This window comes from Camelus dromedarius, chromosome 13, assembly GCF_036321535.1.
Source record: "Camelus dromedarius isolate mCamDro1 chromosome 13, mCamDro1.pat, whole genome shotgun sequence".
Taxonomy (NCBI): Eukaryota; Metazoa; Chordata; class Mammalia; order Artiodactyla; family Camelidae; genus Camelus; species Camelus dromedarius.
Genome location: NC_087448.1, coordinates 28682611 through 28706878, shown reverse-complemented (window position 1 = coordinate 28706878; position 24268 = coordinate 28682611). Strand labels below are relative to the sequence as shown.

The window sequence follows — 24268 nt, the reverse complement described above, 5'->3', positions numbered from 1 at the left end:
CCTTTTTTTTTTCCCCAGTGCCTCCTTCAAACCTCCCCCTCCCCCATCGCTGAATGCCTTGTTCAGCCCCCACACATTCAGGCGTATTTATTCCCGTAAAGATAGTGACACTTATGGTTTATTCTAAGACTAAATCTGTGTTGCCCAGTGACTAAGGACTGAAGCATGCACGCTGCTTCTAGGCTTACCCTCCTACCTAACTTGACTACTCCACTCTTAAAATTTCTTTCCCTCAGAATTCTCTGTTTTGGCAGAGTTCCGTTAACACACCACTGCCAGGCCACTAATTGATTTCTGAAACCTGACATTTGTTTTTTGTTTTCTCCTATCTCCCTAATGGTACAGCACTACTAAGCAGGAAGGAATGCAAAGAACTAGAAAGTTCAAAGTAATTGAGGATCCGTCCATTCACACTGGCTTTACGCCAGTGTAGAACCTGGAACCTTTGAAAAATATTTATCCAGTTTTAACCCTTTGGGCTAAGCTGATGAAGCAGGTTTGCAGTCTGGGCATTTGTGTTAACAGCAACAGCAAGTAGGTTTGGTTGAATGTGTTCTTTCTGTGTTCAGAACTGCATGGCAAATGTCTTAGAAAAAGATTACTTTCCAATTTCCTTACTATTGTCCAGGGCTAAGCTAGTCATTTTCTGTGAGACTGCAGGGCTGGCATTTTAGAGAAACCATTACTTAAATGTGGCAGCCCTATTTCTTGAATCCTTATGTCAGAAATGAAATTGAACTAAATGCTGCTGTATTTGAGCAAAAGAAAAAAAAAAGATTGTATCCAGCTTTTCTGTTGTAAATATGTTTCGAGCCCAACCATGGCTAGGTTTGTTCATGTCTATATTCATTAAGGAAAGTGGAAATATGAACAGAAATTTAAAGGACTATAAAAATATTTTATTAATATTTATCAAATAGCTTTTTTTTTTGCATTGGTAAAGTTTTTAGAAGTGAAAGCATGTTAAAAGTGATGTGAAATATAGGAACATTTCTAGTAAAATAACTGGATTTTATTGCAGTGAGAACTGAGGTTGAAACAACAGGCCACCGACACAGTGGTTAAAAAAAAGACAAAAGGAAAGGTCTTAATAGGCTTAAAAACACATTTAAATACAAATAGATACCAAATCGTATTAAATCGAAGTTAGATTGAAAGTCAAAAAGAACACAAAAGTCATAGATATCACTCAGGTTTGATCATGTTATTAGCTTTAAATACTAAAAATCTTTCAAGATTTAATTTTTTAAGAAGTTATATTAAGTCCCATACCAATTTTGTAATCTGTTTCTGAATTATTTAATTACATAATTGGGTTCAATATTATTAGTGAAAGAACAGCTTTTTAAAGGTGAAGGTGAGTAGTATGGAATTGTTTGGTTAGAAAAAAGTTTGCCAAAAAAACACATTAAATAATATTTTGATAACATGGAAGTAGTCGTCAACTATTCCCTGAAAGCAGTGATCACAGCTATAAAAACGAATCATTAACAAGAAAGGAATGAAAAGGAGAAAAAATATATTTTCTAGCATAATTTTATGTTTTCTAATAATAAATACCTCTAACACTTTATGGTGTATATTAATTTTTAAAATCTACACACTGAAACGAGATCCCTATCTTTGAAGGAGTCACTCTTTAAGAGAACACTTTTCTAAGAACTCTTTTAAAAGCTGTTTTACTATGAAGTGATGTTGTATGTGGAAAAATGTCTAATGGTACAGTGTGCTGTCAACATAGGTACATATGTAGTAATATTCCAGGCATTTTTATTGTAGTTTATTATTATGGCTTCACAATAGGCCAGATAAAAATCATGTACAAGAACTCAGGATTAAAGAAAGTGGTTTCCTTAGGTGATTGCTGGCAAAAATTCACCTTCCTATTATAACATAGTAAATGGACGGTGATACATTTTGGCTACAACTTTCCTTCAAATTTATAGATTCCCAGTTTTCAGAACTGCTCTGTGTCTAGAGTTTGAGGCTTCTTTGGTTGGCTTTTCGTAGGAGGAGGTGCCACGGAGTAAGGTGAATGTGCTACGTATCTGTTCTGTAAATATTAACCTCCATTTTTTGAACACACAGTGGTAGCAAAAAATAAGTCAAAGATGTAATGTCTATTTAAATACATTTCATCTAGTCGTTAGTGCTTAAATTAGATTGCATGCTTCAGCTAGAATCAACAGTGTAAATATTAAAAAAAACTTTCGAATTCATATGGCCCATCCCCCCACCCCCAGGATACAAGGTCGAAATGTGTGTGAAAACTTCTGCCCATTTAAATATTGTAGGACAGACACGAGCTTTTAAGCAAGGACTTAGAAAAATACTTGCCATTAAACCTTTTATTCAGGACATTCCAAATTTGCTTTGCTAAATGGATATATTCACCGCTTGAAGATACGGAAAGGCCAGATCTGTTTTTAAATTTGTTTATCACACTGCCCCTAGTTTTCCGCTAAAGAAAAGAACATTTCATATATTTAAAAATACACACTCATTAAACAAATCTCTCCAAACTCTTAGCGCCCCACCTAGCTGCCTTCTGGGTTTCAGCTTTTGAATTTCAGGTCCTTGCACAACACCTAAGACGTCCAGAACTCTCTCCTTAATCCTGGCAGAGAACAGTCCGAAGAGATTTCCCTCCACGTCTCCACCCGAATTCCCTCTCTTCCCCAGATTCCATCCGCTTCTCTCTTTCCCTCCGCCCCCGGCCCAGCCAGCCCAATCTGTCAGAGAACTTGTGTACAAACTGCGCGGCCGCCCTGCGCGCGAAGCTCGTGGCCCGAGAGGGGTGCGGTCCGCCCCACGGAGGCGGGGCCCTGGGCGAGTTTCTTCCTTCTCATAGGCTTAGCCGCTCCGGCCCAGCCGGCCTCGGGGCCTCGGGATTCGCCGGAGCGCTGCCAGTCTGGCTGGCAGGCCCCGCCCACTCGGAGTTGGGTGAAATAGAGGCGGGCGTCAAGTGTCAGTAGTCGTGGGGCAGGTACGCGCGCTCGCAGACTGCTCGCGGAGACGGGCAGTGGCGGGAGCGGGCTCCGGGGAGCAAGGGAGCGCGGCGGGGCGGGGCGGGAGAAAGTGGCCTCCCGGAGGACGTCGGCGTTTACGCGTGGCGGAGCGGAAGAGTTTGGCTTTTCGTGCGCGCCTTCGAAAACCGCGTCTGCGGTTGGCTGAGGGGTCTGCCCGGAGCCTCCCCTTCTCCGCCCGCCGCCCCGCTCCGATCTCGCCGGTCGGAGCCAGCGTGGGCGACGAGGGAAGCGCGTTCGACCCGCGCCCCGCGCCCGGAGCCGCCCCCCACCGAGTGCCCATGGCTACGCGGGTGCTGACCATGAGCGCCCGCCTGGGACCCGTGCCCCAGCCGCCGGCCCCGCAGGACGAGCCTGTGTTCGCACAGCTCAAGCCTGTGCTGGGCGCCGCGAACCCGTCCCGCGACGCGGCGCTCTTCCCTGGAGACGAACTGAAGCACCCGCACCACCACCCGCAGGCGCAGCCGGCGCCGCCGCAGCCGCCGCAGCCCGCGCCGCCGCCCGCTGCGGGCCCGCGGCTGCCCGCCGAGGAGCTGGTCCAGGTAGGAAGAGCAGCTTCCCTCCCTCCTCCTCCCTCCCGGGGCTCGGGCGTGTCCCGCCGCTGCGACGCGCGGGCGACAGGGGCCGCTCCAGGCTGGGGCGCTCGTCGGGGCGAACCGAGGCCGGGGGCAGCCCCGCCCTGCCCTCCTGGCCTGGACACTCGCATTTCTCCGGGAGAAGGTGGGGGGAACCGAAGAAGGGGGTCCCAGAGGAATCTGCCCTGTTGGCCGTGCCCGGGAATGGTTAAGGAGGGAACTGGTGCTCACACGCACCTTAGTTGTTTTTCTTTCATTTGGGGGATGAAACCTCGTACCTCCCGCCCGGATTGACTTCAGTTCCCCGTGTCGCCTTAATCCCCACTTTCCCGCTGCCCTGGCCCTGGAGGTCCCACCCACCTCCCTGTCTCACCTGGTCTCGGGTTCGGTGGAAACACAAGTCGGGGTGCTGGAGGGAGGCCCCTTGGGGTGTTAGTTTCCTACGTCTTGGCTCAACCTGCTTTAGACGCGATCGTGGGCTGCCTTTGGGAAACGGGAGTTAGAAAGGCTAAGGTGATATTGGAGCTCTTATTTTTCCTTAAAAAGAAAGACAAAAAAAGATCGGGGTGGGGGGTGGTGTTGTTTTCTTCATGTGCGCGTAAATTTCCTCCCGGAGCCGCGTTGAAAGCTGGCAGTTGGCTTTTACACTTGCCCGGCAGCCGAATTAGAGCAACCGCCTGTTTCTTTCGCCCACGCAGGGAGTCATATAGCCCAGAAAAAACTTCCCGGGACTTTTAGCCTGTCCCAAGGAAAAAAAAAATTGGAAACATACCCACATGCAAACAGCTGGAAGAGCTAAAATCAGCAACCACTAACCACCATGGGAGCGAAGTGCACGAAAGGGTTTAGTTCGGTTTATTTCAAGACGCTCCATTTAATAGCCCCATGGTATACTGTGTATTTGCTACCCTCCTACTCCGGGGGGTCTGCGAGTGTCGCCATGCTGTGAAAGGGCAGTGGCATTTGTCAGAGATGTGACTCAGGACTAGAGCGTTAAATTTTATTTTTAAATCCGTGTCTATGAGGAAACCCGGTCTGTATCCATGATACCAGGTCCGAAAGGAAACACTTTTGAAATTAAGAAGTAGCAAAAAAATGGCTGTATTATTCACTGGTGAGGATGCCAAGGTTAATAGTTCTATGAGCATCTAGTTGGGTTTTTTGTTTTTCTTTTGAAATTTTCTTTCAATGTTAAGGTTTTTTAAAAGTTTATGTTGTATTAGGAAAGAAGATAGCCACAAAAAGACCGGAAAGACTAGTTACAAACTGAATTATGTTCTTAAAAAAAAAATCTTCATTTGAAAACGATTTGGTTATTTGTCAGTTTTCTACTTGGGAAGACACGGAGACTCAGGGATGACTGAGCTTTTTACAGAGTGAGGGGGAATGTAGCATTGACCCACTGAGGAGGACACGATAGATGTTTTGCTGATGACTGTGCTGGCGATACCAGCCTCTCCCCACCCACGGGCCCCTTAGCACCACTCTACCAAGGGAATGGTTTTCCCCTAGGTAATTAAAGATCTGTTTTAGATAGGGATATGAATAGGAACATTTCATTATCATATTAACCAATTACAGAATCTGCTGATTAAAATCAACATTTAGATCAAATGGTGAATGTGAAATTGTTCTTTTCAGGGGATACTATGTTTTGCTCAAGATACTGTTTCCGTTGAACTATAAACTGGAAAAGGCACTGAAATAGCCAAGGAATATGTTTTATATTAAATATTTCAGCAATGTCTATCCAAGCAAAAAAAAAAAAACTTTCCAATATTATTTTTAAGGTTTCTTTCTTTTTTTTTTTTTCTTAAAACACATTGAACTTATGTATAGGACATGAACGGAATTGAGGTCGTTTGGCAGTATACAGTGCTGTATTTCAGTTGCAAACTTAGCTGCAATGGGCAGGGACTGCTGCTTGTATGTGAGTGATAATGAAGTATACTTTATTATTGCATCAGAAAGGAATATTTTTTTCTGTTTGCTTCCCTTTTTTCCCCTTGATTTGTCTCTTTCACTTTTTGTCCGAGGTTGATCGTAAGCTATTTTACCAAGTGCTTGTTATACAAAGTTTCGTAAGGTTTTCGGTGAACTGGTTGTGTTACACAATTGACAAATAAACCTGATATGTTTATAAGCAACACTTAGGAGTTCACCCTAGTACTTTTCACAGGGATTGTTGGGGGAACTTTTAGTAAGCACAGTTTGTCCTTCCTGAGATGATGAATTGGGTGGATTATACATGTTTGTGTCTCTTCTTTTTTAGACAAGATGTGAAATGGAGAAGTATCTGGCACCTCAGCTTCCTCCAGTGTCTATAATTCCAGAGCATAAAAAGTATAGACGAGACAGTGCCTCAGTCGTAGACCAGTTCTTCACTGACAGCGAGGGGTTACCTTACAGTATCAACATGAATGTCTTCCTCCCTGATATCACTCACCTGAGAACTGGCCTCTACAAATCCCAGAGACCGTGCGTAACACACATCAAGACAGAACCTGTTACCATTTTCAGCCACCAGAGTGAAACGACTGCCCCTCCTCCGGCCCCAACCCAAGCCCTCCCCGAGTTCACCAGTATATTCAGCTCCCACCAGACCACAGCTCCAGAGGTGAACAACATTTTCATCAAACAAGAACTTCCTACACCCGATCTTCATCTTTCTGTCCCTCCCCAGCAGGGCCACCTGTACCAGCTCCTGAATACACCGGATCTAGATATGCCCAGTTCTACAAACCAGACGGCAGTGATGGACACGCTGAATGTTTCTATGTCAGCCGCCATGGCGGGCCTGAACACCCACACCTCTGCCGTCCCACAGACTGCGATGAAGCAATTCCAGAGCATGCCCCCTTGCACATACACAATGCCAAGTCAGTTTCTTCCCCAGCAGGCCACTTACTTCCCCCCGTCACCACCAAGTTCAGAGCCTGGAAGCCCAGATAGACAAGCAGAGATGCTCCAGAATCTCACCCCACCTCCATCCTATGCTGCTACAATTGCTTCTAAACTGGCAATTCATAATCCAAATTTACCCGCCACCCTGCCAGTTAATTCGCAGAACATCCAGCCTGTCAGATACAATAGGAGAAGTAACCCCGATTTGGAGAAACGACGCATCCACTACTGCGATTACCCGGGTACGTGGTCCTCCCTGGTTGGAATATCAATACGTGTATTTAGTGTTTGTCTCTGAGTGCATGCCTTTTGCAACCTCAGGTTTTAAATTTACCCAGGAAACTAGGGCTTGACAGTTAAAAACAACAAAAAAAATTCCCCTACTTTGTTATCTGCACATCCCAGTCTGTGACCATTCAGTTACCTATTGCTTATTTGATGTGTTAAAGCAGCTGAGATATTCTGGAAAAAAAGTAACTCTGGACTTTTTTCTCTTTGATATTTAAATACATTAGCGTTTGGCTCCATTGACTTTGTTCCCTGTGACAATCTACATAGGAGTTTTTAATTCTAAGTACCCCAAAAAGAGATTACATAACTACCTACAGAGTAGATTTCAAGGATAGTTCTGGTAGCATACGAGCACCCGTTCTTGAACAAGATACGTGACCCAAAATATAAATTGATGATGGTAATGAATGTATCTACCAGTTGCTGGCATCAGCTAGTTTATGATTAATACAGGGTATAATTTATTGACTGGTACGTGATATGGCATGACATATGAAATGAAAAAATGAAAACAAGAAATGTAGGAGTACAGAAAATTGCAGTCATCTCAGATAATGGTTTGACATTGTCAGCTCGAGAGCCATTAACATTTTTTAAATCACTGAAGTATGTGTTACTAGCATAAAGCACCTTCTGGTATAAACACAAATTTCCCATGTGTAGCTTGGCTCAATTGTCTCTGTTCTTTCTGCTCAAGTGATACATAAAGCAAATCACTTTATACCTTTAATAAGGTAATAGGGGAGTACTCTTTACAGCTCTTAAAACTGAAGCTTCAAATATCTCATCTTGCCTGAGAGATTTCTGCTTTAAAGCCAGATTTTAAACACTGAATCATCCAATGTAAAGATTTCAAAAGGATCTCCAGAATGACAAGGTGTTTCTTCTTCGTTTCAGGCTGCACCAAAGTTTATACAAAGTCTTCTCATTTAAAAGCTCACCTGAGGACTCATACTGGTATGTAATTTTCTTGTTAATTCTGGGAGTTGTGTAAATAGTATAAGTGGTATTCATCCTTTTAAAAGCCAGCACGTGTTTGATCTCTTCTTTCTTCTGTCAACTTTTATTTTTTAATGGCCTACCATTTCAGCACAGGCTGGGCTCAAAATTCAGTTCAGAGAAAAAAGTCTGGTTCCAGGAAGGCCGATGTTCTCTCACTAAGGCCTTGTCCTGTCACCCTACGTAGAATTAATTGCCCCAAAACACAAACAGCGATGTTTACTAATGGATTTTAAAACCTTAATGGCGCTGCTATTCCTGTCTTGAAGGAAAAAAAAATGTAACTCGTTTTCTCCCTCTGTAACAAATCAGTTGGCTTCTATAAAATTATATCAAACACTGCATTCCTCTCCATTTGGCATGCTCAGTACAGTATGTTTAGTTTCACCTGTACCTGTGTTTAGCATGTTTTCTGTGCTTGCGTGGAAATTGCAGAGTGGTAAAATTAGGCAATGTTGGGGTCGTGGTTTAAAAGTTACTCTCCACCCAACCCTACCCAGCCCATATCTTATACACGCCAGAGCCAGAGATTTTATCCTTATTCCACCTTGTATCTCCGTATTTAAAATGTTGAGCCCCTGTAATTTTATAAATAGGTACTTTGTCAGATGCATACAATCCTTTTAATATGCTTTTTAAATTTTAAGACTTGACATCAGAACCCATTTTAGGGTGATTAGACTAGAGGGCATGCCATAAAAACCCCCAAATACCCAAAGACTTTGCAAGTACGGTTACTATTTGCGATTTTCTTAAAAGGACAGCCCTAAAGGAAAGAACCTACGGAAAGTGGTTGTGTTGTTTTTTTTTTTTTCCCCTCCCAGCAAATGCAGCCTTAACTTAAAGTTCAAAGAATAAGTTTGCTAATAAAAGCAATGACCTAGCAAAATGTTTTATTCCATCATTGCTATGGAAACCGAAGTATTCAACAGTTCCTTTGAATGGGCTGTTGGATTAGTGCGAGGACTTGAATCTCCCCAGGCTAGATGTTACTATGGAAATTGAGTTTTGATAAATGAAGTAGTTATCTCTAACTGCTGCATTAAAAAGTAAAAGCCTTTGAACAAAGGTCAGTGCTGAGATAGAAGATGGACGCAGACACTGTGCGTGCATGTTAGGAAGTATTGCTTGATACCCCAGTGACAAGCACTACTTATTAAAATCCAAATAGTGTTGGCGACAGTGTGGTAGATTCCAGAGTGTTCTGAGAAATTGCTTTTAAAGAAAAGACATCTGTAGTCACCAGCAAAGTGAATGGGTTGTTTGGGCCTGAAGTCTTTAGATAGAGACAAATTGGTGATATAAAAGGAGAGATCCTACCTAAGCAGCTCACAGCAGAGGTTATATTTATGGTTAAACAGAGATCCATTAAGCATATAAAACTCAATCTGAAGTTTTCAAAATATAAATGACAAGGCCATGAAAACATTCCACCTAGAAATACTAAACTGTCCTTTTACAGAATGTACCTTATAGTAAGGAAGGGAACATCGAAAGTGGGCTTTTACCTGAAGTCTGATTCAGGGGAAGAGGAAATAACTTCAGAACTATTGCTTTTTTTCCTTCTTTGGAAGTCCTTGAAACGGGAGATAGGTTGGAGGAAACACGTTTCTCCTGAGGTTAAAGTCCCCTAATAAAAGAGGCGTGCAATTCCATATAACGATGTAATCAACTGCTTATTACAGGGACACAGTCAGAGCATATCTGAGTGGCCTCGCAACCCCCGTCGGGGTTTAGTGCTCTGAATGCTTGGACCTGGGATTCTGGAACTTGACCTGCTGGCAAAGAAATCTAATAGTGGGTTGTCTTAACAATGCTTGTGCTAATAAAACAAACAAGCCAAAACGAGGACCTCGGTCTAGTTTGGGTCCCCTGCATCGACTTTTTCACCTAATCATAAATGCGTGGCCATCAACCTCGAATGAGCGAGACCCTGTAATCCAGTTTAATAAAGTTTTGTTTGATAGTCTTTCAGGTGCCTTGGGGAGGGTTTGCAGCAGACTTGCTCATCTGGCTAAACCCGTTCTTGGGTAATCATAGAGTATTGAGGTTGTTTTCTCCTCATTTCTAGTTTCTAGACAATGCCTTTTAAAATTACCTGGGCTCTCTCGCTGCATCCTCCCCACCCCACCTGTTGTTTTTAAATGAATGTATCTGAAGCCAGCAGAGTTTTTTTTTTTTTTTTTTCTCCTTCTCCCTTTTAAGGCCCAGGTATTTCTAAATAACTTCTCATGTAATAGCTTTTTTGTTTTCTTTGTCGCTCCCTCTCCCCACCTCCACCTCGGCAGTTGATTAGGGGACTTTCACAACAATTTATATGGGAATGTTGATCCTGGATTTGATATGAAAAAATTACTCTTTAAATCATTGTCATTTTGTAGGCAGAATGTGAAGCACCCTAGGATTTCTTTGAAATATAATTGTAATTGCTTAAAAATGTCAAGTTACCTTATGTTTTAAAAATGATTTAAGCAATTGAGACAACCTACGGCTGAGTTCTATTTAATTGCTTATTCTGGATTTTTAGATTGTAAATGCTGCTTGACTTGACTTGCAAATTGAACATAAGGAAATAGTCTTTCGAAAACAAGACTTTTTAAAAAAAAATGGTATGAAAGTAGAAAATAATCAATTTCTTAAATCATAAGTCTCATAGCATTCAACTTTTTCTAAGTTCATACACTTTGATTTCTTTATTCAGAAAGAATATACAAATGATACAAAGTTTTATATTTGTATGGTCAACAAAATACCTGAAATGGGTGTTGCATATATTCTAGGAAAAATTGAACTTCACTTATGTCTTTATATACATATGGTAACATAGTTACAGGCCTGTAGAGGTATCCCTTATAGGTGTGTGGGTGCTTGTGTGTGTTGTTTGTAGTGTGTGTATGCATGTCATGCCTCTAGTCAGAAATAATTATAGCTACTTCTAGGCAACAGTGTCAAGAAGTGTGTATTTCTAAATAAAAATAGTTGTACTTTTAATAACGTTTAATTGTGAACATTCTACAGAAATTGCATCAGCCCCATGATGTGTACAAGGGGCCATACCCCTTGCCATCTTTTAAAAGCTCCCAAGCACCTTAAAACAAAAGATTCATGTACCATTTTGCCCTTACAAATCAAAGTGACTGTTAAACTGATTCATGAATCTAATGGAATAATCTACTGCAACCAGCATCTTTAATTTCATAGTGAGGATTTAAAATAACTTCTGATCATAGGCTTGGGGCCAAAAGAAGTCAAATGCAATAGAAAAAGAATTAAGACTATATATACCAAAAAAAAATTTACAAGAAATTGAAAAACTTTCTTATCATCTGATACTGGTTTCTTGGTATGCCTCAGAGTACCGTAAGTTGACATGCTGCTTTTTACACTTCAGTAAAAAGTACTTTCCAAAGAAAGAGGTCTGAAAAAATAAATAGTGAACTCCATACAGATGTTTGAAATCTGAGTGGTTTTAGTCATATGTGTGGCTCTGCACTTAACCGTAGAGTATATATATGCTAAAGCAGCTGGGAAAATTGGGTATGGTAACGTTTTAAGATCGTCTCTCAGTCCCGGCTGTTTGGAGCAGGGCAGAAAATGAGCAGCTGTGCAGAGTCTGAGCAGCACACACCCTCGGTTCCAGTATCCCTGAGACCCAGACCCTGTGCACGGGCTGGTACCTGTGTACTAGATCATCCCCAGATGGCCTGCCAGGGGTTGACAAGAAAAGGACAATTGGGAACCTCCCACAAAAGAAAATGGAAACATACAAATAACAGGCCAACACAAAGTGAATGGTGGGGCTGTAGCATCTGCCAGTGAGGAAGGTGTATCTGGGATTCCTTGTTTAAGAAAGAATTCTACAGTAAGTCTTGGAAAGATGCCTAGCCCAAGCCTACTTGTAAAGGGGTAAATTCCCCTGTTCTGCCTCACTCCCTGTGTAGAACACTTTATTTTCTGATGACATTTATGTTAAAATGTTACTACTAGAGATTTATTGCTAAGCATTGATTCTAGTTTCAATTTGGGGACTAAGAAATCCTTAGGTATAAATTCCTATCTAGTTCTTTGCTCTGCACTTATTCATGGAATATATTAGGTATAGATTTTTTTATTTGTAGCACTTTCCCACAAAAAGAAGACATTCAGAATGTTCTAAATATGAGTTAATCCGTTTTTAGTGGAACTGTGCGAAGTAGTGAAACACTTAAAATATAGGAAGGACTTCATTTCCTTGGAAAATTATTTAGAGCTAAAATCAGCATCAGTGGAGATCATGCAGTTTGGATCTACAGATCAATATTGGTTAAATGTGTAACCTGTGTTATTGGTAGAGGTGAAAGTTTTGCAGGATGAAATTATTTAATACTCAGTGATGTTTTGAGTCTGTGCTTGAAAACTACAGGAAAAAGTATCACATTTAGCCTGTGTTGGATGTTACTAGTTCAACATTCTTAAATTATTTTCATTTGCAGCTTTGAAATTGATTTTATATTGACAATTTCAAGTTAATGTAAAAAAATATGTATTTAAATATAATATATAATTATATATATTAGATCAGCTTAAAGAGATTTGTTGGTTCAGACCCTCGGAAAGGTATTTATGAGCATGAAAGCTTAGAAACAATTTCTTTTTAATGACTCACTGGAAAGATTAAACTAAACGGTGCTTCTAGGACTTGTCCTTTCATCAGAAGAAACATTTACATAGGGAATTGATTAAACTTTGGTTTGAGATGATAAGCTTATCGAAGGTTAAGAAGTAGAATTGGATTAAGCAAATATTTTTGACTGATCCTCTCCAAAGAGAATCTCTTCTTCCCTTTTGTTTTTATAAACCAGTGGCCAAGATAGCTCACAAGTGGATTAAATAGAATTACTGAAGTTGAGAGAGAAACAATTATATGAAGTTAGAGAGTAGAGCAGTGCTTTTCTTTTTTTAAAAAGGGGGGGGGCACAATAATTTAATCATCAAATGCTTTCACTTTGGCAGGTATTTTTAGTTCTATAGAACGCAGTAGCTGTTTACTTCGTGCCCTACATCTTTTCTGGTGAAAGATTAGAAACAAAGTAATGTCCTACTTTAGTAGAAGTATCTCTGTAGCAGCATTCTTATTCTGTCAGCCTGTATTATTAATGTTCAAGGATCTCTAACAAGTCTGATGAAGGGTGAGTTACCGTTTTAGAAGTGCACCATAGGGAACTTTCATGAAAAGACTTCTGGGCAGAAGAATCCATTTTTGCCTACTTTGTAAGTGCAAACCGTTCAGAGGTGAGAGGGGGTCTCCTGGTCCAGGCAACCACATCGAGTGCAAATTAATGGGAAGGATACCTAGTTCTCATGCAGTGCCAGAAAAGTGAATACAAAAGAGTTTTTCCATTTTGATTAAAAAAAAAAAGGTAAAGCATTTCACCAAGACTTGACTTTCTAAAAAAAAATTTAGCTTGGGCTTTATGACAAGAAAGTGAATCTGAATGTTGTCTTTTTGTCTGGAGACTCAAGAGTAGGTATCTCGTTAACACTGAACCATAGTGGATGGTTCTTGGGGTTTTCATCCAGAGCCCCCAGGAGAAGCAGCAGAGGAGTTTGGGCGCCTGGAGGTGGTGGGTGGTCCCTGGCCAGGGACTGGCGCCCTTGAGCAGCCCGCACCGGCCCCTTTAGGTCAGGCACATCTCTGCCCTCTGGCCCCGGCAGTTCCCTCGTTGCCTTTGGCCAGCACCAGGGGCTCCAGAACTGCTTGGTGTTCATCACATCCAGTCCAATTCTAGAAAAGTAAACTCATTTACATAGAATTTACTTATCCTGGTACAGCTTCAGGATGGATAATCAGTGGATCCAAACAAGTCCATCTGCAGAGGCTCTGAAAGCCTGGTTCCCACTCAGCTCAGTGTACATTTAGTCAGACTGTTAGGCTCAGTGGTCCTCGCAGAACAGAACCAGGTAAAGCCCTGGTGCAGGTGGGGCCATGGGAAAAAGAGACAGTATCTTAGAAGCACACGAGACCTTCCCTCCTTTTCCTTAGTGAGAAGTCCCAAGTCGGTCAGACCTGGGCCAAATGCAATTGTTCCAAAGGTGCGTGAGGAGAAATGTGGCAATAGAGCTGAAATGGAAGACCGTCCCTGCCTCTGAGGAACTTTCAAAGCTTGTTAAGTTACAAGACAGCTGTTTGAGCCTTCCCTCAGCAGTATTTATGCAAGCGCAAGTCAGTCATTCAGAGCAGAGTTAAGAGATGATGGGGATACAGGGAAGTGGTATGATCTCTCTCGGACGGTTCTGAGGCTTTCTGGAAGGAATCAAGTGAGTCAGATTTCAAAGAAAGGGATAAACACGAATTGACCAACAGGGAGAAAGAAAGGAGTTTCTTAATGTATCCTTTTAATTAGTTTCCTTAATGTGGGCACATTATTGACAGGGATACTCTTATCTAAACACTAGATGCATTTTGCAAATACTAATACTACAAATCTTTAAAATGAGCTGCCTGCCCTTCTGTTGCCAGGGGTAGGAGATGTGCTTCAGTGACCTTTAATAAAAAGATTTTTCTAATGGAAAATTACTGGCATGGATATATAAAAGTATGAATTAATGAGCCAGAATCATCCTACTTTATCTGTTTTTTAAGTTAAAAATTCATTTCCCCATGATTTTTTTTTCATCTTGGTATTAATGCTTCCTATTTTTTTAAACCTTTTATTAGAATATATACTGTTGCAGACTCCAAATTCCATGTCTCTAATGATGGGAAAAGATCTAATTATTATTCAATTGCATGAAAATATTTTCCTGAAATAAGAGCTCATTTTGAGCTTCAAGGACACATAAATTCTAAGAATTAAGGGCTGACTATTGAAATAATTTATTCCACTTTAACAGTTTGCATTGTTTTCGTTGTCAGAATAGAATGTAGATTTTAAGCTCTTTGAGACCAGAGGCCGAGTCTTATTGTGGTGTTTTGCAAGTCACTTAGTATAGTCATTTAGTACAAATTACACCCTCCTTTACTAAATACTGACTTTAATTCTGATGATTTTTGGCCTCTGATATAATTGATTAACTCTATCGTTTAGCCATGAGGAAGGAAGCCAGATGTGCACATTTGCTGTAATAAACTTTGAAAAAGTTACCTAAAGTAACTATTGTAAGATGACTATTTCCATCTATGATTTTTCTGTTGTTGTCGTTAGAAGCATCTATGTAGAACATTCTAGGCAAAGGCCTTGCTCTGAGTCTATTGAGAGTGTTCAGCAGAGCAGAGAAACTTTTCCTGCTCTATTATAGTAGACTCAGAAGTCATTTAATCTATTCATCAGAGGGAAAAAATAGATAATTGTTTAGTTCATCACTAAAGACTTTCCAGACACTTGACAAACATGTTCTGCTAACCCACTGAGGTTCACTTAGTCTGGGGTAAAAGAGAGCCTTCGTTAGATGATAGTGGAGGATTGTCAGTCCCAGCGCAGAACAGTTCTTAGGGCTCCGTGGGTCCTGGAAAGCCAGGCTCCTCTGAGGGCTGGCTCAACCAGGGTGTGCCGTGGGTTTCCTGCAGTCTGGGGTGGAAGCCCTGCCCTGAGTCCATTAAGCTAGTCCTTAACTGACCCTCACAAGTGGCTTTAGAATCTTTAAATACATGTGGACAGTATCTGTGTGTTCCTTAAATCATTCATGTGGAGTGTATTAGTGCCTGCTAATGCAGGAGGGAAGTCGGCCATGTAGGAACAGTGGCAGGCCAGGGTTCTCATCCTGGAGCTGCTTGTTTTGTTCCTAACTCACAGAGTTCTTGTGACCATTGAATGAAGTACTGATAAGTACCTGATTCTGGATTAGGAGCCCAGTGTCTGCTTCTGTCTGCTCCCTCCCTCTTTCTACTGGTAATGTTTCTGCTTAACATTTTAATAAAATGTATTAGCTGACTGTATCAGCATGGACAATATGCATATTTAACTTAACGTTTTTTAAATAAGCTTAGGGATTCCTAATAGTGCTAGTGATTTTAAAATAGGATGAGAAAGTACATGTTTTGAGATAAAGTTGAAGCTTGTTTTTCACACTGTCCAAATTTGTCCCTTTTTTCCTTCTTTTTTGCCTTTGGAAAGTTTCGCATTAACAGCTTGAGAACTTAAAAATACAGTTGATGTTGAAAGGGCTTAACTAAATATTTTAAATTGGTGGTATTGGAAAGGGATTCTGTAAAAATCCAATTAAACTTTTGAAAGCTCTATCCTGTTGAAATAACTTAAAGGAAGTTAGTTTGGTTTCCCAGAAGTACCCTGCATAGTGTTTCTGGCTGAGGAAGAAAGGCTGGAGTCTGCTGTTTGGCCAGAAATTGGGTACCAGCTTCCTCTACAGTGTTTTACTTGAGCCGTGTTGACACTTGAACAAATCCCACAGAAACTGCCCCAAGTGGGGCACAGTTGTCCTTGCTTTTATGGTAAAGCCCTGCCCCATAACTAGCGTCCAGACACTGGTTGTATTCTTGGCTGAATAAGCTATAGATGTGCGTAGATTCAGAGCGAAACCCAAATGTTTTAGGAGCTTTAAATGGCTACCGGTTTTCAACCAATCAGTAAAATAAACTTAAAAAGTATTGATGCCGTTTATTGCTTCATAGCCAATAAAAACAGTGAACAAAAAGAGGCTAGTGTCCCTTGTTTCTAAAATAAACTCTGAAAATTCAGTTCTCTTGCAATTTAATTATTCAATTCAAAAGACTAGAATGACTTCTTTTAAAATTGGTGCCCTTTAGGAAATTTTTTTCCCTGCCTCAGACATCAGAAATAACTCTTTCCATTAAATGACAGTAGGGTATTTAACCAACATGTTTGTGTTTGTGATTTATTTTTCACAAGGAACAAAAACAAACACTTGTGCAGAAAGTTAGGGTTTTCTTTCTGTTTGATTTACATCTGTAAGAATGATAGCCACATTTTCTACCAGTCTTAAAACATTGCTGTGCATTAAACATTATTGGTGACTGTAAGTTTATTCTTTATGGTACTTAAAAGGTTTAAGTGTATTAGCTTAAATTCTTAGAATTTACTATGGGGGGAAAAAATACTTCAGGAGTTGAAGTGTGCATTTTTAAAATGGAGTGTAGTGATGGACACCAAAAAGAGAATTTAAAAAAAAAACAACACAAAAACAAAAAAACTGACTTGGTTCAGAGCCAAAAAGGAGAGAGAAGAGTCTTCTCAGGGATGCAGATTACAGGAGTTGAAAGAGAAATCTCCTGGGAAGTAATTGGTATAAAATTCAAGGGGCTATTCTGGCCTTTTCTTTTTTGACCTTACGGGATTTTATTTAGGAGCCAGAGTCCTAAATAAATTTAGGTCATCAGGGCAGCAAAAATAAAATAACCACAAGCTGTAGAAACCTCAGTTGATGTGGACACTGTCTTTTAAAATTTGGGCTCAGTTGTGTATTCTTACAACTTCTGAATATGATCCTGGTAAATCAGGCAGAAAGGTAGTTGAATTTCTTCGTGGTACTAAGTAACCAGTGTTCAAAGCAACTCTGAGGCTCTTCCCTTGCAGGAGAAAACACTTTTTTAAAGGAATTTAGGAGTTTGGCTCTTTAGAGTTTTAATGTGATATCCATATAAAACTCAGCAGTAAGCCAGCAGTACTGTAATATGCAAATGTGTCTCACAACTCTCATCTTAAAGAAATTCATAGAAAATTACAACAAAATTAAGCATAAATACTGGAGCTACTAGTTAATGCTCAGTGAGAGATTCTTAGGTTTGGGGATTTAGAGGAATACATGATCTTAGTTAAACAGGATTAACTAATTCTAAAACTGGGAGTTAAAAATGAATTGTAAATATTAAGTAGTTTTTTTTCCCAGAGGTGATACTAATTTTATTTGTATATCAAATATATGCAATGATTTGAGGCAGTTGCATGAAGTTGGAAGCTAATCTGGCCTTTGCCAAACTTGCTTTGGGGGTTTCTTTGGGTGCCACCATAGGCAGAATCCTCCTGGGCTGCCAACACTGAATAGTTTTGAAAGATTAGCAACCAGCAAACTTTAGACAACATTGATAATAATACCAGTTGCAGGGGCTGGACAGTGGCTCAGATACCAATTCACTAAGTGAAGAGAGTTGTTAAAGAACAGGAAGATTGAGATTAGAGGCTTTTAAAATGTCTTTTGCACATAAACTCCATGAGGTCAGGCATTTTTGTCTTGGTGACTCGGACATCCTAAGTATTCAGGACAGTGCCTGTGCGTAATATGCATTTAACAGGTCGTTTATGGAATGAATTTTGATCATCTTCTTGGTGCAATGCATTTACAAAGAATTGAATGCATATATTAGCAAATGTTAGAATCATGGTTGTTTCATGACTTTACCCAAGTGAAGTTACCAGACTTTCTGATCTGGTTAAGGAATTATTAAGCATCAAATGCATAAAGCCTTAACACCATTCAACTTGAATCTTTTTCTAGCTTTGTTTTGCTTCAGTCTGAAAGTGTGAATGTGTGTTTGTCCTGGAGTGAATTTCGAAGAGCGAGTGCCCTGATAACCATTTGGAAAGGCCACGTGTTCAAGCGAACTGACTTATGTGCTGGCTGTTTCAGTGTGGCTAATTTAATAACATTTAGGACCAATTTGTTGAGGAAAAGGGGCTCAGTCGTGGTCCATTAAATTCACAGTACTGGTGATTTGAGTAGTTCCCAGGTTTGCTCTTCCTCCCTTGGCCATCTTTGAGCCGTTAGTGCTTCGTGAATTCAACTGGGTTTGTTGGTGTAGAAACTATTCGCACAGTAGTGATGAAGCCACCCAAGCTCATCTAGTCAGTTTCATAGATTTATATATGCAAGAGCTCTACAAAAAATAAGCACTGATTCATCCTGCACATTTAAAATGTTCATTTTTCCATTCTTTAAAAAGCATACAGAGTGCTTTTCTCTTTATATACTGTTATTTCTGTTTCCTTGCTCTTCTACAAAACCGTGACCCTGTTCATTAGATGACTTTGAGGGCATCTATTTAATTCATCATGGGATCCACACCCTCTCCACTTGGAGCTTGAGTTTTAAAGACATCCCTAGGCAGGTAGTGCTACCTGTGTCAGTCTTGCGAGCTGCCCCCTCACCTCGCCCTCTTGGTCCATTGCCACAGGTGAGAAGCCGTACAAGTGCACCTGGGAGGGCTGCGACTGGAGGTTCGCACGCTCGGACGAGCTGACCCGCCACTACCGCAAGCACACAGGGGCCAAACCCTTCCAGTGTGGCGTGTGCAACCGCAGCTTCTCCCGCTCTGACCACCTGGCCCTGCACATGAAGAGGCACCAGAACTGAGCCGCCAACACTGCTGCCACCACCATGCCTACGCATCGCCCACCGCTGCCCAGCAGCTCACTTGGCAAAATTTTAAACTACAAACTTAACTCTATATATATATATATATATGTTAAGGCTTTATATATATATATATATATATATATATAAAAGAATCAAAAACAAAAAACTGGAAATGTATATTTTGTATATTTGAGAAAACAGGGAATACATTGTATTCATACCAAAGTGTTTGGTCCTTTTCAGAACCTGGAATGCTTGCTGTAACGTACACAGCTTCACCCAAGCAGATCTCATCATCTCAGACAGGCAGCCACATCTCAGCGGGGCCGGGGGTGCAGGGTGTGTTTGTAGTGTTTGTACTGAAGCAACACCGTTTAATGTGACAGTGTTTAGTAAACAAGTCGGTTGGCAGGCACAGGAAGATGGGATTGTGTGTCAAGATTTTACTTGATATCAGAGGGTTTTTTTTTCAATACTCGATAATTCTTTAGAGGTGCACAGTGTCCCTGGCAATTCACAATTAGCCATTGAACAAATGTGTCTTCTTTTTTTTTTTAATATGAGTTGCCTATATTTGCTATATGAAATTTTGTAAATATGCAAATCAGCTTTATAGGTTTATTACACGTTTCTAAGATTCTTTTGGGGGAAAAATCGTAATTCTTTTGAAAATAACCATGACTGCATTTACATTTAGAATTTGTGGTAAGATACCTCTTCACACCTTGCCAAATTCATTTCTTTAGGGAGAAGAAATAATAATCATTCAAATGAACTTCAAAAGCAGATTTCACGCACTGATTAAAATCGAAGTGTTTATTTTAAATATGAATGACGTTTTGTATGAATTGTGAACACAAGAACTTAAAGATAGTTACAATATTGCAAAAGTTAAACCTCTTACAATAAGCTAAGCAGTATCATTTTTAAAAAGAAGGACTTAGGTAGTTTTCACATACAGGAACGTTGAATTTATGATGCAGTTTTCATATATCGAGATGGTTGCTCGTGCTGGACAGTCGGTTAGATGCCAATCTATGTGGACTTTGCATGTAATATACAGTGAGACACAGTAATTTTACCTAAATTACAGTGCAGTTTAGTTAATCTACTGTTAATACTGACTCAGTGTCTGCCTTTAATTATACATGACATGTTGAAAACTTAAGGAAGCAAGTGCTACATATATGCAATATAAAATAGTTATGTGATGCTGACGCTGTTAACCAAAGGGCAGAATGAATAAGCGAAATGCCAAAAGGGGTCTTAATTGAAATGAAACTTTAATTTTGTTTTTAAAATATTGTTTATCTTTATTTATTTTGTGGTAATATAGTAAATTTTTTTAGAAAATTTTCATAACTTGATAAATTATAGTTTTGTTTGTTAGAAAAGTTGCTCTTAAAAAACATGTGTAAATAGACGACAAACGGTGTAAATATTTTGTAAGAGGCTTCAAGATGTTTATACGTGGAGACACACCTACATGAAAAGCAGAAATTGGTTGCTGTTTTGCTTCTTTTTCCCTCTTATTTTTGTATTGTGGTCATTTCCTATGCAAAGAATGGAGCAAACAGCTGTATAGTTGTAGAATTTTTTGAGAGAATGAGATGTTTATATCTATAAACGACAATTTTTTTTGGAAAATAAAAAGTGCCTAAAAGATTCATGTTGTGCCTGCCTTTTTCCCCTACAAGAGCAAAATCAGTCAGTTCCTTTCGCATAGCTATTTAAAAGGGCCTGTTTTATATCAGGGCAGTGAATTAAAAGCCAGCTCCCACGCTGAACCAATACCTACTTTTGTTTAAGATAAAAGAGAGGAATTTGTTTTTAAAAATATTAGACGTATAAAGGCAGGCATAATTCATGAATGCTGATTTTTTTTTCTGGTTATTTCACAAACATACTGACTTTACCTTTTCAAGATCATTGGTTGAAGACAATATAGAGGTAACTTGTGTATCCTAGTTTTATTATGAAAGGTACACAAAACAAGAATTGGGTTTTGAGCTTTCTTTTTTCCCTTTTTAAAAGAGAAAACACTTAGTTGATTTTTAACCACTAGCAACAGCACACCTTGGGGCCTGCACTTTGGTGTCTAATACCATTCTCTGGTAAAAAGAACTGGGGCTCAGAGAAACGGCTGTTTCTGGGACCTAGGTAGGAAATAACCCAAAGCAAGCCTGGAGCACCTTACGGTATTAGGAAGTAAGGAAGCAGCTTAAAAAAATTCCCACAGCGATGAGGGTATGTCAGAACAACAGTATGAAATAGGATTGGATTATAACCCAAAGTATAAAATGCCCAGAGTCCATGCTAACATAAGTGGTTGAAAAAATAGGAAAGAGGCAAATCTGCAGAAGAATTCCGGCTTTTGTAGATTCCCCACCCTCAGAGGTAGAACTGAACTTCTTACCCCTGTAAGTTGCAGGTTGTGCGAAGTGACTTTGTCCCAAAGAGCACAGCATGGCCAAGAGGGGAGGGAAAGAAACTTCACAGGTACAGAAACTTGCCAAACACCCCCAGCAGGTGGTTAAGGTCCACACCAACAGCAGTAAGTCATGTTCCTGGTATGTACCCTTGATTCGATGTGATGAAAATGGAACTTTGCCTCCGCAGTCATCCTCAAAACACGTAACCCCAGTCTAGTCCTGAGAAACACGCCAGACATCCCTAGACACTATAAAATAACCAACCAGTAGTCAAAACTCAAGGTTGTGAAAAACAAGAAAAATCTGAGAAGCTGTCTCACCCAGGAGAAGCCCAAGGAGACATGACTAAATGTAACATAAATGAAATGGGATTCTGGAACAGAAATAGGACATTAGGGAGAAACGGAGGCAATCTGAATAAAGCAGTATTAAATAACCTGGGGGTGGGGTATATGGGAACTCTAGTATCTTTGTAGTAATCCTGTCAATCTAAAACTTCTAGGATAAAGTTCAGAGTGGAAGTTAGAGTGAAAGTTGAGGACCAAGTTTGCAGTGCAGTTACCACTATCATATATTTTCAGTAAATGCAAAAATCCCTGATGGGAAGATAAAGAGAAAATTGCAGTTACACAATTCGGCTTTGAAAGTTTCTTCAGCCTCTCTTATTCTGGGACTCCTTTCTGTTATTCAAGTAACAGCTCACGAATACCACACAGTTCATTCCCCAGCCAGAATTCCTCATTCTTTCGTGGGTGAAAAACATAATTTTTTTTGGCTTAAGTTTATTTCTAGAAATTGAGATAGAAAATGAGGCTACCAGGTTTTTGAAGCAAAGACAGCTCTGTCTGTCTAATGACACATCAGAGATGGAACAGTATTCCTTTGACAGTTGTATAAATTAAGGGGTTTTTTTGAGTAGAAACCTCCACTCTTGATGTGATTGCTAGCACTTAATTGTATTCGACTTCCTAACTCTTCAATACCATTTCGTTCCAGATTACAGAGCATGGCTGTTCTTAGTCTCTCTCCCTCTTACCGCTCCTTTTCTCCCTTCTGTAGGCTGCTCTTTCGGCTCTCTTGCCAGCTACGTGTTCACATCCTTGTCTGCCAAAGCTCCGTTCGGACCCTCAGTCTTCCTTCACCACACTCAGTGGAACTTCTTTGGCATTTGGAGACATTATGACACGCTAGCATTTGAATTATTTTCTGACTACTATCACATATGTTTTTCTTTCTGGGACTGTCAATGCCTTGGAGGAAACACCACTTCTTAGATTGCCTTAGTATTCCTGTTTTTATTGATTGCTAAAGCAGATGTCAAAAATAACTTTATGGTGCTGTGTGAACTGGTTTCAGCCCTGACGTTGGTAGAATCAATCTGATGTTCGCCAAATTTCCTCTTCATGTTGCCCCGTTGATACAGCATTGGTGCTGGATTCTTTATAAGGTGTGGGACTGAAGCTCCGATTATAACGTGAGCAAACAGGTAATGCCTTGTGGATTTTCAGATTGTTAGTGCATTTTCAAGGGAAAATTAGTTTAGACAATTGTGCCTACCACACTTTCAAAGGCTGCAAATAATTTAACTGCCGGTCATTAGCATGTCCATTAAATGAATATCTGCATTCAAGTAAGCTACCCCATCTAGACAAAAATTGAGTAATACACCAGATACAAATTAGCCGGAACACAATTACGTGTTCTGACTTCAAGTTAGCAATGCTCTGAGTTTTAACTATCTTTGGTTAGTTTTTATTCTCCTTTTCATCCCTCACCCAAATTACCTTGTTTTTTGTTTTGCTTCATTTTGTTATTTCATTCTTACATTGTAGCTTGTGTTAAGTGCATCACTTCATAGCATCCAATTAGAGAATCCTTAGATAAGCATGACTTGGCCTGTCTACATAAAAATGTTCTTCAAAATCTAGCTAGATCCCCTTTCCTATCTGCAACTAAGCCCACCAGAGCTCTTTGGATTAACTCGTGGGCCGAAACATAACAAAGCAGGGCTTTATTCTCCATTACTAAATCTGGTCTCCACTTTGAAGTTAACCAAATTCCATCTTTGGTTAGATTCTTTACTGCAGTCTTAAACTAATCAATAGGAGACCCCCCCCCACGCACCCCCCCACCCCCACCCCATCTTTAATACTTCTTTTAACCATGGCTATGAAGGAAAAAAGCATAATAAATCGCATGACAGCTGTGTGTGATTACAAGAGTTGGCTACCTGAAAACTCAGAATTTCTCTTTTTCTTTGTAAACCAGCAATTCCTTATTTAATCTGTCCCTCTCAGGGCATATCACCCCATGAAAGCAATTGGGATTATAGAAATGGTAATATTCTTGAATATGAATGTTAAAGCTGAGTGTTATTTGGCAACTAAAGACATTTAAATGATGATATATGTGAAAGGAATTGAATAGGAAACTAAGATGCTCATACAGACTTCTAGGGAAAAAATGGTAGATTGCATGCATCTAATTTGGTAGCCTTCAAAACCCCACTAACATGAGGGTCCTTTTCGCTCCAAGGCATAAACCGATGCGGTGAAAAGGAAGATGGAAATACCAACAATGTTGTGGGAGCTGAGAAAACCTAGACAGAAGGGGCAAGCAGCTGGGCAGGACCGAAAAAGCTAAATCCTAAAGTAGCAGTGGAGAAAACTAGGAACAAACCTAATTCTAATCCCCACAAAAATCCCCAAAGCTCTCAGGAATTTGTAGCATCAAG

The 24268-nt window shown here is 40.2% G+C and overlaps 1 protein-coding gene across 1 annotated transcript; it reads left to right on the top strand.

Annotated features, from left to right (window-relative positions):
* Positions 1-2964: 2964 nt before the first annotated feature.
* Positions 2965-20769, top strand: KLF5 (KLF transcription factor 5). Its single transcript, XM_031466111.2, has 4 exons — positions 2965-3568; positions 5874-6747; positions 7694-7753; positions 18921-20769. The coding sequence occupies exons 1-4, from the start codon at positions 3308-3310 to the stop codon at positions 19097-19099; spliced, it is 1374 nt and encodes a 457-aa protein (XP_031321971.2). The 5' UTR covers positions 2965-3307; the 3' UTR covers positions 19100-20769.
* Positions 20770-24268: the final 3499 nt, after the last annotated feature.